The sequence below is a fragment of the Ostrea edulis genome, chromosome 6 (genome assembly GCF_947568905.1).
Source record: "Ostrea edulis chromosome 6, xbOstEdul1.1, whole genome shotgun sequence".
NCBI classification, from domain to species: domain Eukaryota; kingdom Metazoa; phylum Mollusca; class Bivalvia; order Ostreida; family Ostreidae; genus Ostrea; species Ostrea edulis.
In genome coordinates, this window is record NC_079169.1 from 5,422,567 (window position 1) to 5,438,891 (window position 16,325).

At 35.2% G+C, this 16,325-nt stretch overlaps 1 protein-coding gene across 1 annotated transcript in view; it reads left to right on the forward strand.

Annotated features, from left to right (window-relative positions):
* The window catches only part of LOC125646509 (exosome complex component MTR3-like), a 23,435-nt gene extending 7,589 nt beyond the window's left edge, over nucleotides 1–15,846 (forward strand). The window contains exons 5-11 of the mRNA XM_048872842.2: nucleotides 9,751–9,829; nucleotides 10,988–11,162; nucleotides 11,308–11,368; nucleotides 13,303–13,388; nucleotides 14,261–14,320; nucleotides 15,368–15,478; nucleotides 15,618–15,846. Coding sequence (XP_048728799.1) covers nucleotides 9,751–9,829; nucleotides 10,988–11,162; nucleotides 11,308–11,368; nucleotides 13,303–13,388; nucleotides 14,261–14,320; nucleotides 15,368–15,478; nucleotides 15,618–15,722 — 677 coding nt within the window. The 3' untranslated portion in view covers nucleotides 15,723–15,846. The remainder of the gene's footprint in view (nucleotides 1–9,750; nucleotides 9,830–10,987; nucleotides 11,163–11,307; nucleotides 11,369–13,302; nucleotides 13,389–14,260; nucleotides 14,321–15,367; nucleotides 15,479–15,617) is intronic.
* The last annotated feature ends 479 nt before the right edge of the window (nucleotides 15,847–16,325 follow it).

Genomic DNA, 16,325 nt, shown 5'->3' on the forward strand with positions numbered 1-16,325 from the left:
ATATCTAAACCACTGCCTCGTTCTGATCAGTACTGTGTTCGAGGTTAATCTTGACGATCTCTTGGATGTAACGGATGGCTATCTTTAGTTAGAACACTCGTTAATAAAACTTGATGATGACTTCGTTAAAATTGATGATGTTGAGCACCCAAAGTCAATAAAAGCGTGCAATTGAGGGTTTGTCGACCATTCAAAATATATATGGCAACATGCGTTTATTAATGGTAAATATCTGTTGAACATTCACCTCAAATTGTTTCAAGTTAAGTATAACAGATTTTTTTTTTTTTTTTTTTACAGAAGGTCAAAGTATGGTATATTTTTCGAGATTTTTCTCACATGTAACCTTCGTTACTGATTCCTTGGCATGATAATATGTAAGATAAACATTAATTTTCCATATATTATTCCATAACTTGTATTGGAATTGACTGAGCATATATTTTTCTAATTTGGGAAAGACAATAAATACAGGTTTTCAAAGAAAATATTTAATTTAAATATTTAATCAACACAACAAGAAATTATCCGCTGTAAAAGTCAGCAATAAGATTTTAAGAGCGCAAAATAAACGACTAGACATCACTTTCAATATCTTTGAAATGGCAGAAAATAAAATTGATTAACAAATATTCTCGAACAGTTCAATATGTATGAAACATGAAAACCAAAGACTAGCGATAGATATAGAACAATAGCTTTTTTGTATGTAAATGAAGTAGCGCTATAATTATGTAACGTATGTTTCAACACTTACACAACAGTACATCCATGAAAATACTATGCCAAAATGATGTCATCATCAGTTATTCTTTACGATTGATGTTGCAAAGTCATAACGACATCACTTAATTCAATGGAAATACCAATTTTAACAGAAATATAACGTAGACAAACAAAGAAATTTACCAAATGTGTCTTTTCTTCTGAATTTGCTAATTTGCAATAAATATGCGATTAAAACAAAAGTAAAAGATTGATGTTTCGCTATATAAATGCTCATGATTCTTATAGAAGTAACCTACACATATTTTGAAACCTGGATTGCTCTTTGTTATAATAAACAATGAAAGTATCATATGTTTCTTATTTTTCCTTTCATTACTATAAACACATCATTTCTGTTCAAAAATGAAAAGAAAGAAACATATTTACACATTTCTAACAATCTGTTTACAATAATAATATAAAGAAAATGTTTAATTTCCCAACATTTTGATTAAATGTATACCGAATCTTATGTTTTTGTTGCTTATTTTGGAATACCTTTCCATAGAAACTGTCAGTATAATCCACCACGCGGTGTTATGAATGAATATTTAACGTGAACATAGATGTCCCCTATTGATTTTGGGGTCAAAAGGACAAAGGTTAAGCTACTCTGGACATAAGCTATTGTCCGTTGAGAAGTCTTTGCTTGGTAGAAACACTGGTTCCCCTTATGAATAGATGACCCCCATTGGATTTCAAGTCACAAGGTCAAAGGTCATACAAAATGACTCAAATGACCAGTTGCTAAAAGTATTTTGAGATTTTGAGAGATCAAACTTACATGTATCATTACAGTAGCCTTTGACCAGTAGTTAAACCTTTATTTTCACTGTCCATACAGACATTCTACCTGCCTCACGGGGAGCATATGATATTATTTCTAAAACATTTTTTCATGGTTGTTCTTATATTTCAAAACATGTTTTTTTTCATGGTAGTTATTCTGTACTTCTGTTCTCACAAGCGCCATTTCTGAAAAAATAAATAAAAAATTAAAAACAAGTAGAATAATATTACGTAACGGAATTCCTGGTAACATACGTTACACTCAGATAAAATATTTTTTAATGATTTCTCTAAAGATAGCATAGAACAATCATCAGAGATTAACCCCTTCATTTCTAAGATATATTATGAAAAGATGCTGAATTCTAGCAAATTGATAAATGTAGAGTTGCATAGTTACATGTATCATAAATAGGACAGTAGCAGAGAAAAACATGGCCTGTATTTCTTGCAGAGGATATCTGTATATGCTAGTGAATACGGGAACAATAACACATTTGTTTCTTCATAACATTGTTGATATTCAACAAACATATCATTAATGATGATATTTTGTCAATATGTAGTTCAATATTTGATGTCGAATCAAGCATTTCATTAAGTAGCATACGTTACTTTGAGTAACGTATGTTACCAGCGTTCTACTCAATGTAATTCTTACACCAGAAGAATTTCGAGATATTTGGAATACGATATACATTCTTTGATATCAGAAGAACAAATTCAGACCAAAAAATTCCATCTGCTTAATCAATATTGTATATCAAACTGTTGTGACAGTACTTACCGTAAGAGAAAATTAATCCCAATTCTCAAAGTTTAACACGTATTGACTTTCAAACTCAAATGTTCATAGTAGACGTTCATGTCGTATACCACATCATGCAGACAGAGAGCGAAAATACGCGGGAAATTGTTCTATCATTCCCTTTGATTAATTTTTCGGTAACGAATGTTACATCACGAATGTTACATCTTGACACGTTTGTCAAATTTCAGACCAACCAATGACTTCTGCAAAAGAAATGTTTATATTTTCATTCTCTGTACACTACGAGATTTTCATAAAAGGGATAACATTTGTTCTGTATGGCACGCCAAATTCACAAAAATTAGCTAAACATAGTTTCACAGTTGATAAACTAGGTTTATCGACTGTAAACTATAGTTTACGGACCGTAAACTATAGTTAACGACGTTAATCTATATTTCACATCTGTAAACCATAGTAAACAGATAATCTATGTTTCACAAGCGTAAACTATGATTAACAATGAAAACAATCATTAGCGATTGCAAAACACAGTTTATATGATAAATACGGTTTCACGATTGTAAACTACGGTTTACAAGTCTAAACTATTATTAAGTTTATCTGATAAATATAGTATCACAATTTGTGAAACTAGGATTAACAATTGTGAACTATAGTTAACGAATGTAAATTAAAGTTTACAAATGTGAATCTGTATTTATCAGCAAAATCTATTGTTAACGTTTATTTAAAGACAGATAAACTTGGATTAGCATTTGTAAACTATAGTTTACAACCGTTAAATATAGTTTTACGGATAAAAACTATAGTTAACGAATCGTTAACTATAGTTTACAGTTCGTAAACTATAGTTTACAGTCGATAAACCTAGTTTATCAACTGTGAAACTATGTTTAGCTCATTTTTGTGAATTTGGCATGCCATAGCTCTGCAAATACGTTTCGATAAAAAGTTTATTGTATCGTATGTTACATTTCTTAAATCGAAATGCAAAATTTTGAGAATAATGATAACTTCTTCTCAATGCCACATCCAAATATCGCTTGATGAATGTTTTCCCAAAGTTTATGAATATGTTAGCGCCAAAATAGATCAAAAACATAAAGATAATACGAAATCTTTGTCCATACATTGGGTGTTTAATTGACCCTATGATCACAGAATATAATCTGGCGACATGGAGTAATATATACACCACTGCTTAAAATCATACGCAAAAGATGTTAAACTTTTATTGAAGAAAACTTAGGTAATACAAATGATATTAACACCAAGAAAATTAAAAAAAATTAAAAACACGCTCTCAGATTTTTATATTTGCTTGTTCAATTTTAAAAATTGAGTCGGCGACAGTCACGTATGTTACAAAATTAGGGTATCTACGCTTCCTACCAAGTTTATAAGTAAAGGGGAAATAAAAAGTATACCATGCCTAGGGAGGATATGGGTCCATGAATGTATAGCACACAAAATATATGATTTGATATATCTTATTTTCTAATAAAGCGCTGGCGACATCGATTGCACGCTTTTATTGACTTTGAGTGGAAGTTTATCAGCATGACTATTCTGAATATCGTTATCCCTTCGTAGATGTATGCAGGACATTGTCCAGATTTTGTTTATTAACATGTTATATAGAGGCATTTCACATTAATGGTAAAATTGTAGGCCTTTCTATATATTGCGTTGGAAAATTGGTAACCCATTTCTCTATCATCAGGATTACTTATATAAATTATACAAAATAACTATACATTCTACGACGGGTCAGGAAGGAAACTGAAGTCCGAGCGGGGAACAGTATCACCCTTTCACATTCAATCACGAGGACCGAATTCGGCGGCACTACACCACCTCAACTCCATACTTTTTTCATACGCCTATAACTCGTATCTGGGAAATAGACACCAGTATATTCCTAATAATTAAGATTTTTCAGTAATTTCAATTAGTTATACATGTACATATTACCTAATTTATATAGACGCCGCGCATGCTAATGGTGTCAATTTAGGTCAAAATGACGTTAAAAACGCAACGTTAGAACATCGAGCTAATAATTAAAACCTAAGTTTTAAATAAGTTTTGGTGAAAGAAAAATATAAAATTGATATGCCAGGGGTTTGACGGTTGAGGCTAACGCAGCTTAAAACTAATTAGATATTTTCCCTGAGAAATTATATCTCTAGGTAATGGCTACACTAAACGTGCGACTTAATCAGAAGTACATGTATAGTCAATATTTCATCCGTGATCCGCATCAACTTTTCTGTAAACAATATATCATCACTTATTTCAAAAGAAAAGTCCATTATGAAATCTTCAATATATTTACGCTCATCGTGATTTTCAGTAATTTGTCATGCAGTAATTGTAAATTAATCTGAAATAACTACCAGGGCCGTAAATTACATGGAGGCGGAGGAGGCAGCTGCCTCCTCCAACTTTTGAGCCAAAAAAAAATTAAATTTAAAGTTCATTAGAATTTATGTTGTTTCCAATAACTAAGAACATGATACCTCCCTTAAAAAGCATTCCAAATCTTTCTTTTAGAATGAGTTAGTCAAGTAACATCTTAGAAGGCCCTAGAATCAAGGATTTTGCACGAAACGTGTTCAGTGTACACAAAATGTGCTCAGCGTCAGACCCCCGCCTAATTTCCTGCCTCCTCCAAATTGAAGGTTAATTTACGGCCCTGGTACTTTAATACAATACATGATGGTTTTGTATGTACATGTATATGTGTAAACACCACATCTCAAAAGTGAACACGAAACGCTTACACTGTAAAATTGTGAGATTAATATCCTCCTATAGATCACAATTTCGTTCTACACTTCGTTTCTTGAATACATGTATAACATTGATTAAACAGACACAATTAGTTATTTTTCTGGTTAAATTTAAATGTTAAGGGGTTACCATGGTAATGCAGGCACGTAGAAAAAAAGGGGGGAGGGACTTTTTCGACAATGATCAATGTCCGTTATTTCTATTTCTAATGAAGATATTTTGGATGACTGCCCCCGCCCTACTATATTTCATTGTATAGTATAGTGAATGAGAAGAATGTGAGCTATGAAGTGAGTATTCAATTATTGCTCTCATTAATTCCATTGATGTGCGTATCAATGTGGTGGAATCATCGCTCGCTAAATTTAATTTGGAGCTCGGTATAAATGATTTGATGAGCAATTTAATTCAATTGAAGATATTTTTAATAATTTACAACGATTTTGTTTAAAGACCAATTCTTCTAAAGAGAGTAACAATTCAATTAAAGAGATAATTAATTTCGATGATATGTGGAATTGAGGATACATATCTTATTAGTGATATTATTGCTTTCATCATTATTTCAATGAAGAGGGCAATAATTCAATTACTGTGCACAATAATTGAATTGATGCGTGCATTAATATTGAAGCATTATATTGCTCTCTTCAATTGAATAATAGTTACATCAATGCTATTCTTGATATCATAAATTCATTTGAAGGGAGCAAAAATTCATTTAAAGAGCACATCAATTCAGAATAATTAAGCCTATCAAACCGCAGCCAAGTTACATCGATCTAATTAATGGACCTACGGGGTTGTCACAACTCACGCCCACTTATTACGCATGGTACCCTTACGACCAGCAAACATCCATGCAAGAGCTCGAACGCGTCCAACGTCAAGCTGCCAGATATACCATTAGTGTGTGGGTGACAAACATGCTCCATGGGTTGAGATGGAAACCACTTTTGTGGCAGAGGAGAGCTGTGAGCAGATTCATCATGTGCTCCGGCTGCAGACACACACTTCTTGAGACCCCTGTCAAAGATCTAGTCCACACTTTACAAACAGCAGAATACGTGGTTCTAGTGCTCAGCACCCGGGTTAACACGCTCAAGTAGTCCTTTCCGGCAATATCAAGATGGGAACAGTATACCACCTAGTTAGAATAATCTAACTGTGTCTCGGGACAGGCCCTCTCCGTAGGACATTATCATTTTAACGATAGAACATTCTATCTATATACCACCCAGAACGAGAACAGCGTAAAACTTGCCATTCAGCCTCTGGATATCATCGAATCTGTCCCCTTTACCCTTTGTAAATTTATTATATTGATTTAAACTTAATTGTAAACTTCTAAAAAAAACATACTAGATGTTGAGGAATACAATCATAAAGTGCCGTCCTACATGCCGGATTTCGCGTTTCCTCTCTCACCATTTCTTTATTTACAATGTCCTTCAATATGGCTGCGCCCATGAAATAATTTTATTTAATATAAAATTGGTGTTCTTGTCATATTTATTGCTCACTAGAAATGCCAACTGACACAAAACGAATCAACGGTCCAGAGGAATCATTTGACCCCTCCGTATTTTTTGTTAACAAAGTGAAAACAGAAAAGGTATCGTTATATTTTTCATCCATGCTGCATTATTCTCTTTAGAGAAATGGACAGGTATAGCCTACATGCATGTGTTCAGGGTCATCTACAGCCTGGTATATTTACGTATTCATGTTTATGATATATTTCTGACTGTTTTGCATTAGGATACATAGTGGTACTTGCATGCAATACATTAAGTATCATGTTAAAAATGTCTAATGTTATGAACATTGTTTAAGCTCATGCAGATACAGTGCATTCCGAGTTTTTTCTTCTTTCCTTTCTTTTTATTTTTATAAACATTACCCATTGAAATTTATATAATTAACAGTCATGTATTCTCATTGCTGTATGCCCAAAAGGGCACAAATTTGGAATAAATAACTTGTATCATAAAAATAAATTATATCATGTTTCTGATGGTACTTAAGTTAAATTATTAAGGTACAGTAGCATAGGATTAGGAGAGGAGAAAATCTTTGGCTGGACTGGGAATCGAACCCAGGACCCCTGCATTACTAGTCCGGTGATCTAACCACTTTTAAACTAACCAGGCTGATATGACGGGTATCCACGTTCCGTATAGCCCTAACTACTACACTCCCTCCTCCTTTAATTTAATTGTCTTCTAAGACACACAACCCAGATTCTTTTTTACCCTCTCAGGACAACCTGCAGTGCAGGGGTGGTCAACGGCACCATCTTTAGTATAGGAGAGGAGGAAATCTGTGGCTGGACTATGATCTTTAGTATAGGAGAGGAGGAAACCTGTGGCTGGACTATGGTCTTTAGTATAGGAGAGGAGGAAACCTGTGGCTGGACTATGATCTTTAGTATAGGAGAGGAGGAAACCTGTGGCTGGACTATGATCTTTAGTATAGGAGAGGAGGAAACCTGTGGCTGGACTATGGTCTTTAGTATAGGAGAGGAGGAAACCTGTGGCTGGACTATGATCTTTAGTATAGGAGAGGAGGAAACCTGTGGCTGGACTATGATCTTTAGTATAGGAGAGGAGGAAACCTGTGGCTGGACTATGGTCTTTAGTATAGGAGAGGAGGAAACCTGTGGCTGGACTATGATCTTTAGTATAGGAGAGGAGGAAATCTGTGGCTGGACTATGATCTTTAGTATAGGAGAGGAGGAAATCTGTGGCTGGACTATGATCTTTAGTATAGGAGAGGAGGAAACCTGTGGCTGGACTATGGTCTTTAGTATAGGAGAGGAGGAAACCTGTGGCTGGACTATGATCTTTAGTATAGGAGAGGAGGAAATCTGTGGCTGGACTATGATCTTTAGTATAGGAGAGGAGGAAACCTGTGGCTGGAATATGATCTTTAGTATAGGAAAGGAGGAAACCTGTGGCTGGACTATGATCTTTAGTATAGGAGAGGAGGAAACCTGTGGCTGGACTATGATCTTTAGTATAGGAGAGGAGGAAATCTGTGGCTGGACTATGATCTTTAGTATAGGAGAGGAGGAAATCTGTGGCTGGACTATGATCTTTTATTTAGTATAGGAGAGGAGGAAACCTGTGGCTGGACTATGATCTTTGGTATAGGAGAGGAGGAAATCTGTGGCTGGACTATGATCTTTAGTATAGGAGAGGAGGAAACCTGTGGCTGGACTATGATCTTTAGTATAGGAGAGGAGGAAATCTGTGGCTGGACTATGAATCAAACCTGGGATTGCCTTTTATATTTTTAACTTGTCTGGAGGGGTGCATAGAATCACTGAAATTATCGCTTATTACCAAAGATGTAATTGTCATGAAGACATTTAAAGGGAGGAATGTAGTGGTCAGCCGGGTTCAATTGCTGGTGGCCAGATAGTTCAGTTGGTAGAGTACCTGACTAGAGATTCAGGGGCCCGGGTTTGAATCCTGATCTGGTGTGGTCTGTTGCATTTTCTCTTCTACACTAAAGATGGTGCCGTTGACCACCCCTTCACTGCAGGTTGTCCAGACAGGAGTGAAAAGAATCTGGGTTGTGTGTCTTTGAGGGCGAAGACAAATTTTAGAGAAATGTAGTACTTAGTTAGGGCTATAGAGATGGTGGATATTGACCTGAATAGCTTAGTGGTTAGAGCACCTGACTAATAATGCAGGGGTCCCTGGTTTGATTCCCAGTCCAGTCAAAGATTTTCTTGTTAATTAATACACTTGGTGCCATAGACCAGTCCCCGGGACTGATATAAATGCCTGCCAGGGGATAATGATGCTGGGTTGTTTTTCTTAAGGTGTTAAGAGATTTAAGGAGGGGGGTGGAGTGACAGTCACATGGGTACAATAGCTCTATTAGCTCACTTGGTTGAGCATCTGATTAAAGATTCAAGTGGCTCAGGTTTGAATCCCGAATTTTCTAGTTGCTGTCGAAATCTCTTCATCAACCGTCCATGGTACCAAACTTTTATTTTCACCCTGTTTGGATCTCAGATTGTTGAAATTCATAGCGTGTGTGTGTCACTCAACCTGTCTCAAACTTGTTGCACTGTAGGCATAGGTTGTTTTATAATTTTCTTTGGATTGCAGCATATTCTGGAGTACTGCTAATGTACGAGGTGAATTTAGCTGATAATTGTCACTGCTTTGATTTAGATTGTCAGAGATGGAAAAAGGAAAGATGGACGAAAGGTTGAACAAGTTCGACCTGTGTGTAAGTATTACATGCAACATGCCTATTATTGTTGATAGGCTGATGGCCGTTATGATTACAGAAGAACCTAGCCCCAAAGGGCTCAAGGTTCTCTAAAATTGGGGTCGGTAGAAGGCTATAGTGAAATGAAAGGCCACAGTATCCCCAAATGAAAGGGTGATTTTCCATAACACCAGACTGTTTCAAGACTAGATTAAAATGCTTACTTTTATTACAATTCAACTAATAATTTTATATAAATAACAACTGTCAACAAAATATTCTACTTTTACCAATTGTAATAGCCTAAATTACTGAGTTACAGCCCTGAGCTGTATTTTACTGTTGTATAAGTAATCTGTTTTGAGCTGACTTCTCTTGTTTTCATTTAACAGTCTTAAAAGCTGGTGTCATCAGTCAGGCGAGAGGCTCAGCTTACATTGAACAGAATGAAACCAAAGTTATGTGTGCAGTGTAAGTTTCTTCATCAAAGACAATACTTCAATGCTTATCGAGTAGTAGCATAGACAATACTTCAATGCTTATCGAGTAGTAGCATAGACAATACTTCAATGCTTATCGAGTAGTAGCATAGACAATACTTCAATGCTTATCGAGTAGTAGCATAGACAATACTTCAATGCTTATCGAGTAGTAGCATAGACAATACTTCAATGCTTATCGAGTTGTAGCATAGACAATCCTTCAATACTTATCGAGTAGTAGCATAGTGTTGTGTGACTGTGATTGATTGATTGATTGTTTTACGTCACGTACAGAATCTTTCACTCATATTAAGACATCACCAATGGTAGGCAAGGTACCACAAATGTAGACTTTTGCTTAGCAGTGAGGGTTCTTTAACATGACAACACCCGCGGCAACACCCGACCTCCATTTTTTAAAGGTCATATCTGAAAGAACCGTGATTCTCACTTCTAAATGTCGAGCATTTGGCGTAGGAGCAATCACTACCTATGTTAATGTTTTGAGTTTGATGTGGCTATGGCATGAGCAGGGTCGAACTCGTAACCTCTCGGTTACAAAGTGAATGCTCTACCACAACCGGTTAATTAATTGCAGAATTACTGCTTCCATTAAGTAGGCCTACTAAATGAATACATGGTATGAAAGGTATAAGAAAAGGTTATTCAAGATGTTCAATCTGAAAGACCTAAACAGATCAAATTCTAATATTAATGTTTCATGAAAGTCAAAGTGGAACTGGCGGAGAAAATGGAGGAAAATAAACATAACGAAAAATCATGCTGCAAAGATTTTCAAATTCACTCGCATTTAAGAGCCTTATCACTGTGACATCATATGGTAAAGTGATAACTATATCTTCCCAGCTTACTATGTAGTTCAGTAGTAAAGCAAAGGCAGCCATTATTATGATGTGGAGTGTCATGATACGTACTTCAGTCATGTGATCATTGTCCTGTCTATCTCTAAATCATTCAAGTAAATTTATAATGGGCTTTAAATTTTTAATTGACACATCAGCTTTTTGCTGAGAAAGTTTTTGGTAAACGACAGGAAAAGGTCCCCATGGCAGATTTTCTACAGACAGTGAGTCACTATTGTACAGCTACTAGCCTGTCATTTGTTTTACTGGTGTCTACAAACTAGATATGGTCCAAGGGAAGTGGTGAAGAAGGAGGCCTTCAGTCTGATAGGACAGCTGACCTGTGAGTTTAAGTTTGCCACATTCTCATGTCGAATCCGTCGCAAACATCAGCAGGATAACGAGGAGAAGGACTACAGCAGTCAGTTACAGGACGCATTGGAACCAGCGGTTTGTCTGGTAGGGGAACCAGTCAAATAATGCAGGCATTAATTAATGTACACTGGTTCTTTGTTCACGCCAATTTACCCCAATACAAAAATTAATGAGTTTCAACTTATGGTTGAATTGGAGTCACATGATATCAGGTTTTGTTTATTTTCAGCATAAATTTCCAAAGGCTCAGGTGAACGTATATGTCACAGTATTACAAAATGATGGAAGTCGTAAGTACCAGACACATGTTCATTTTAGTTTAAATGTGTACACTAGTGTGTGTGTTTGTGCTTATTTTAAGGACATGCACAATGTTTCTCAATCATATATAATTTGTCATGATATTTCAGGAACCATTCACTTTTATCCTATCTTGTTTCTACAATAACAAAAACTTGGGGTATATTACGGTCTATTTTGGAGTTACCGTACCTATAATTTGATAATTACTAGTTGTTGCAAGTAAAGATGTAAACTCCTGTGTATTAAAGAAAGATGTATATTGGACATCACAAAGTTATTGCAGCAAAGAAAGGGAGATAAATCTTTGGATCAATCAGAGATCAAATTAAGATCCTTGCATTACTGATATAAACAATAATACTACTACTACCGTATGAAATTTAAACTAATTCGGAAATTGTACAGGAACTCTTTATATCAAAGAGATGAAGAAGTAGTTTTAGGGGGAGAAAAATGGCAGAAATGACGTCTATGACATTTTAAAATATTTCAAATTTATAAGTACATAGACAATAAGGGGCGAAATCAAAAGATCGATTTCGGATAAAAATCTAAATTCAAATAGTTAGGGGAAAAGGGTTTAAAACTCCAATAAGTTTCTGTCATCTGACATTGATTACACATCAGTAAAAAAAAAAATGAATAATTGACTGTTAAAAACCACATGATGATACGATATTTTAATGAACATTTTAAAATAGTTTTAATGTACACTTTCATTTGTGAATAAATGGTAGAAAAGGTATGCAGAGTGTTATTTATACTCGTATGTTTTCACTTGTTAATCGATTAGTTTCAACATTCATCATATTTAATTTTAAGGAGAGGGGGGTAGGGGTCTTTGTGAAAACTATGTGAATTTATTTTTTTTTTTGGTCAGACATTGAAGTTTTGACCCCCCCCCCCCCCTAAATCATGTGAAATTTGACACCATGTTGATATTTTGGTGTTCATAGTAAATGAAGGCACTAAAAATCTGGCCTTTAGAAATTGATAGTAATTTACAATTGTTAATACTATATATATACAATGTATATTATAATTATATATACAATGTATATTATAATTACAGATAGGAAGACATTTATGAATATTAGAAGGTGTGTTAAAATGGAACAACATCTATTCATAATGGCCAACTTCCTTTCAAAACAGAAATGGAAAAATATATTCTTTGTCATTTTGAATTCAATTGCCTTGCCAGATAGCTCTCTGTGTTAACTTATCCAACTCAGTAGATTGTGGACCAAGTCTAGGAAGGGCTCTGATTTTTTATGCCCTCGTAGTTGGAGATTTGGGTGCATATACTGTACATGTATATGTAGAGTTTGGTCTGTTTGTCTGCAACAACTTTAACCTTGGTCATAACTTTTGAATGGTTGGTGATAGGACTTTCATATTTTACATGTGTATTCTATGTGAAGAGACCTTTTGTTTGGTACCAAAAGTCATGACCTTGACCTTGCAGTTTGACAACTTTAACATAGGCCATAACTTTTGAATGGTTATTAGTTATAGGGATTTCATATTTGACATGTGTATTCCATGCAACAGGACCTCTCTTCGGGTACCAGAATTACTCTGCTGCTGTAAGGGAGCTTCAGTGTTTTACTAACACGTTTTGTCGGGGATTACTTTCTACGAAAACTTCATTTTTTCAATATATCAAATTGAAAGTTTTCAATGTCAAATTATTATCATACATGTTATCCACTTTCCATATCAGTTTTCTCTGGTGCTTTTATTTCTCTTTTAATTCTTTAAATATGAAATACTAGTAAGCAGTTTTCATGATGACTTGATATTGGTGGTAACTCGATATAGATACACCATTAATGGTACAAAATTGTAACCACCAAGATATGACAATTAATGGAGACCACTGGATGTAGCTACATAATTTGGACTGCTCTTATTTCAGCGTTGGCTGCCTCACTAACATGCTGTACTGTCGCCCTGGCCAACGCTGGGATAGAAATGTATGATCTGGTGGTAGGGTGCTCAGCGGTAAGTTTTTATCATACCTGGTAATTGTTGTATTATATAACTGAGAAATTTGCATCCTTGTCAATTACATTTCCTTCAGAAACTAACACAGATTTCATAGCAGACGGCCATCAGAGCAGATGGTCTTGTTCAAAGGTAACATATTTAGTAGTGGAAGGAATAGTATTCATTGGATGTTGATTTGACTGAATACTGATCAATCTTTCCAGGGCTGTATCACTGTAAACTATATGTAGGAATACTTGAATTGGTATTAAATTAATGCTTTATAAATGTCAGTTTATTTTTAACTTTCGATAGATTAGTTCTGAGCAGTGGATTTAACATGATTCATAGAACAGACACAAATTTAATGATTAAACAACAATTTCATAAAAAACTCCAATCTTCCATTTATCACTGGTATTAAACTGATGATAGTAACGATCGTTACTATCATCCCAAGATGGCGAAAGGAAATTCCGGAAAGACCACATTTACTTATTATATCTATTTGTATTGTTTATTTGCGAATGATATGTAGGTAAGAAATATCATACACTAGCAACAATTACGATCAGGTGTTATTTTATCTTTTAGACGGCTCATATGAACAGAAAATTCGTCGTTGAAAAAACAGCGTGGATGACAGTAACGAAAGTTTTACGTTACTATCATCAGTTTAATACCAGTGATTTATAATATCTTTAGATCTGTATATTTATAAAGTATAATGTTGATCGATATAGAAATCTGTTAAGACAAGGTTTGTTTTAGTTTCTGATGGAAATACATGGTATACACAGCAAGCATTCCTGTATCTGTAAAGACTTTTTTTATCTCCTAAAAATGTGTAGAAAATTTGAGAATTTATACCTTTTTACATTATATAGAGAATAACCCCATATCAAGTATTCATAGACCCAACAGAGACGGAGGAATACAAGCCAGAGGTCAGTTGTTAGAGTTCTCTCCCTTTGTAATTCCCTTCACAATTCATTACAAGAGGGAGGGCTATTTGTGCGAGTCTGAGCTTGTACAAGTAGACGCTCTACAGGACATGTTTTTGTTCCATTGATTTGATACTTCAAATGTAGCTTTGTTATCAAGTGATTAAGGACTCTACTGACTACTGAGTCTGCGGTCTAAAGCCAGGTCAAGGTCACTTCGGTACTTCATAGTAGAAGATTATAGACACTCTACAGTCTTCTTTTTGGGACTCAATTGATTTGATACTTTACATGTAGCCTTCTCATCAAGAGAGGAGGAACCCTATTGGTTTTGGGGTGCAAAGATCAAGGTCACAACAAGACTTCATCGAAGAAGCTTGTAGACTCTCATTGTGAGGGGGATATGCCCCAACTTGCGGAGTTCTTGTTATGAATATCCAGAGAGATAGATTACAATGCCACACTTCTCAACTATGTTAAAAAAAAGCAGTCATGATTGTTTCCTTGTGTTGAAAATTGAAGTCTGTAAAATAAGTACTGAGTGATGATGTACGATTGCCACATGGTGAATATAGACAAATTTTCATTATCACCGATGTGCACGATTAATCTGTGTGGCATTCATACCAAGATATGTTTGTGAAACACTGATGCCCTGGATTACAACAGTGCAACCAGGTCAAAGGTCTCTGTTAAAGTCACAAGGTCAAAGATTTTGTTGTCGATGGACTTGGTCTTGCAACAAGAAATACACATACCAAATATGAAATCTCTACCTCTTATGGTGTAAAAGATATGACCAAGGTTTTTTGCCACAGACAGACGGGCCAAAAGTTATATGCCCTTAAATTTCCGATTAATAAGGTAAGACTTGGAACTACTTAATAAGGCACTTTTAAATTATATTAGATGCATTTGTTACACTAACATAGCTCACCTCAATACTATGCCCCATTGCTAACTTTCATTAAAATTATATGCCCCCAAATATTCGATTCCGGGGGCATTTAAAATATATCATTCTGAGCAATGTTTTTTTTTCATTTTCAGCAAGACAATCAGCCTGGCAATGGTAGTATCATGGTGGGACTGATGCCATCTCAGAACCAAGTGTCTGCTGTCACGTCTAAAGGGGAGGTCCAGTTTGAACTACTTAATAAGGTAAGACTTGGAACTACTTAATAAGGCAGTTTTAAATTACATGTATATTAGATGTATTTGTTGCACTGACATAGCTCACCTCAATAGTATGCCCCATTGCTAACTTTCATAATGCAAACATAACCTCTATACATTTCAGGCCACCAAGCAATGCATTGAAGTGTGTCAGAAACTGTATCCAGTGTTACAACAGGCTGTGGCCAAAGCCGTGGAGGTCAGACTGACCAGTGATCATGTGACTTGAAGCGCTGTTGATTGGAGGATTTTCATTTTTATATCGCTGTTGACAATGTTTCTTCCATAAACTACAGATATTCATGTAGTTAAACATTTTGTGTTGGATTCAGCACATTAAAATTGAATTCTTGTATTGTTTTGGTTTATTTAGTAATTAGGGCTTTGCATTAATTAAAGATGTAAGAATCCTGCAGTATATATATATATATATATATATATACAGTCACACCTTGCTATCTTGAACTCAATGGGGCCGGAAAAAACTTTTGAGATATCCGAGAGTTCAAGATGTTGAGTTTAAAATACACAAGGAAAATGTAGTTGTGACTTCCAACTCACTTCGACTTATCCATGATATTTGAGATACCTTAGTTCAACAGTTACAGTATTTCACACTGTATATAAATCAAGAAAATCAAAGTACATGTATTGCAAGTGTCAATTTAAACTTCGAATGATGTGGCTTCTTGGCCAGTGCATAGAATTGTGTTAACAATGAATGTTTTCATATCTTAACTTGACTCTTTTGATATCCAAAGGACAACTTCAGTGTTACAATACCCATCATGGTGCGCAATTGGAGTAGATTCAAGGTTTCAGCTTAAGGGGG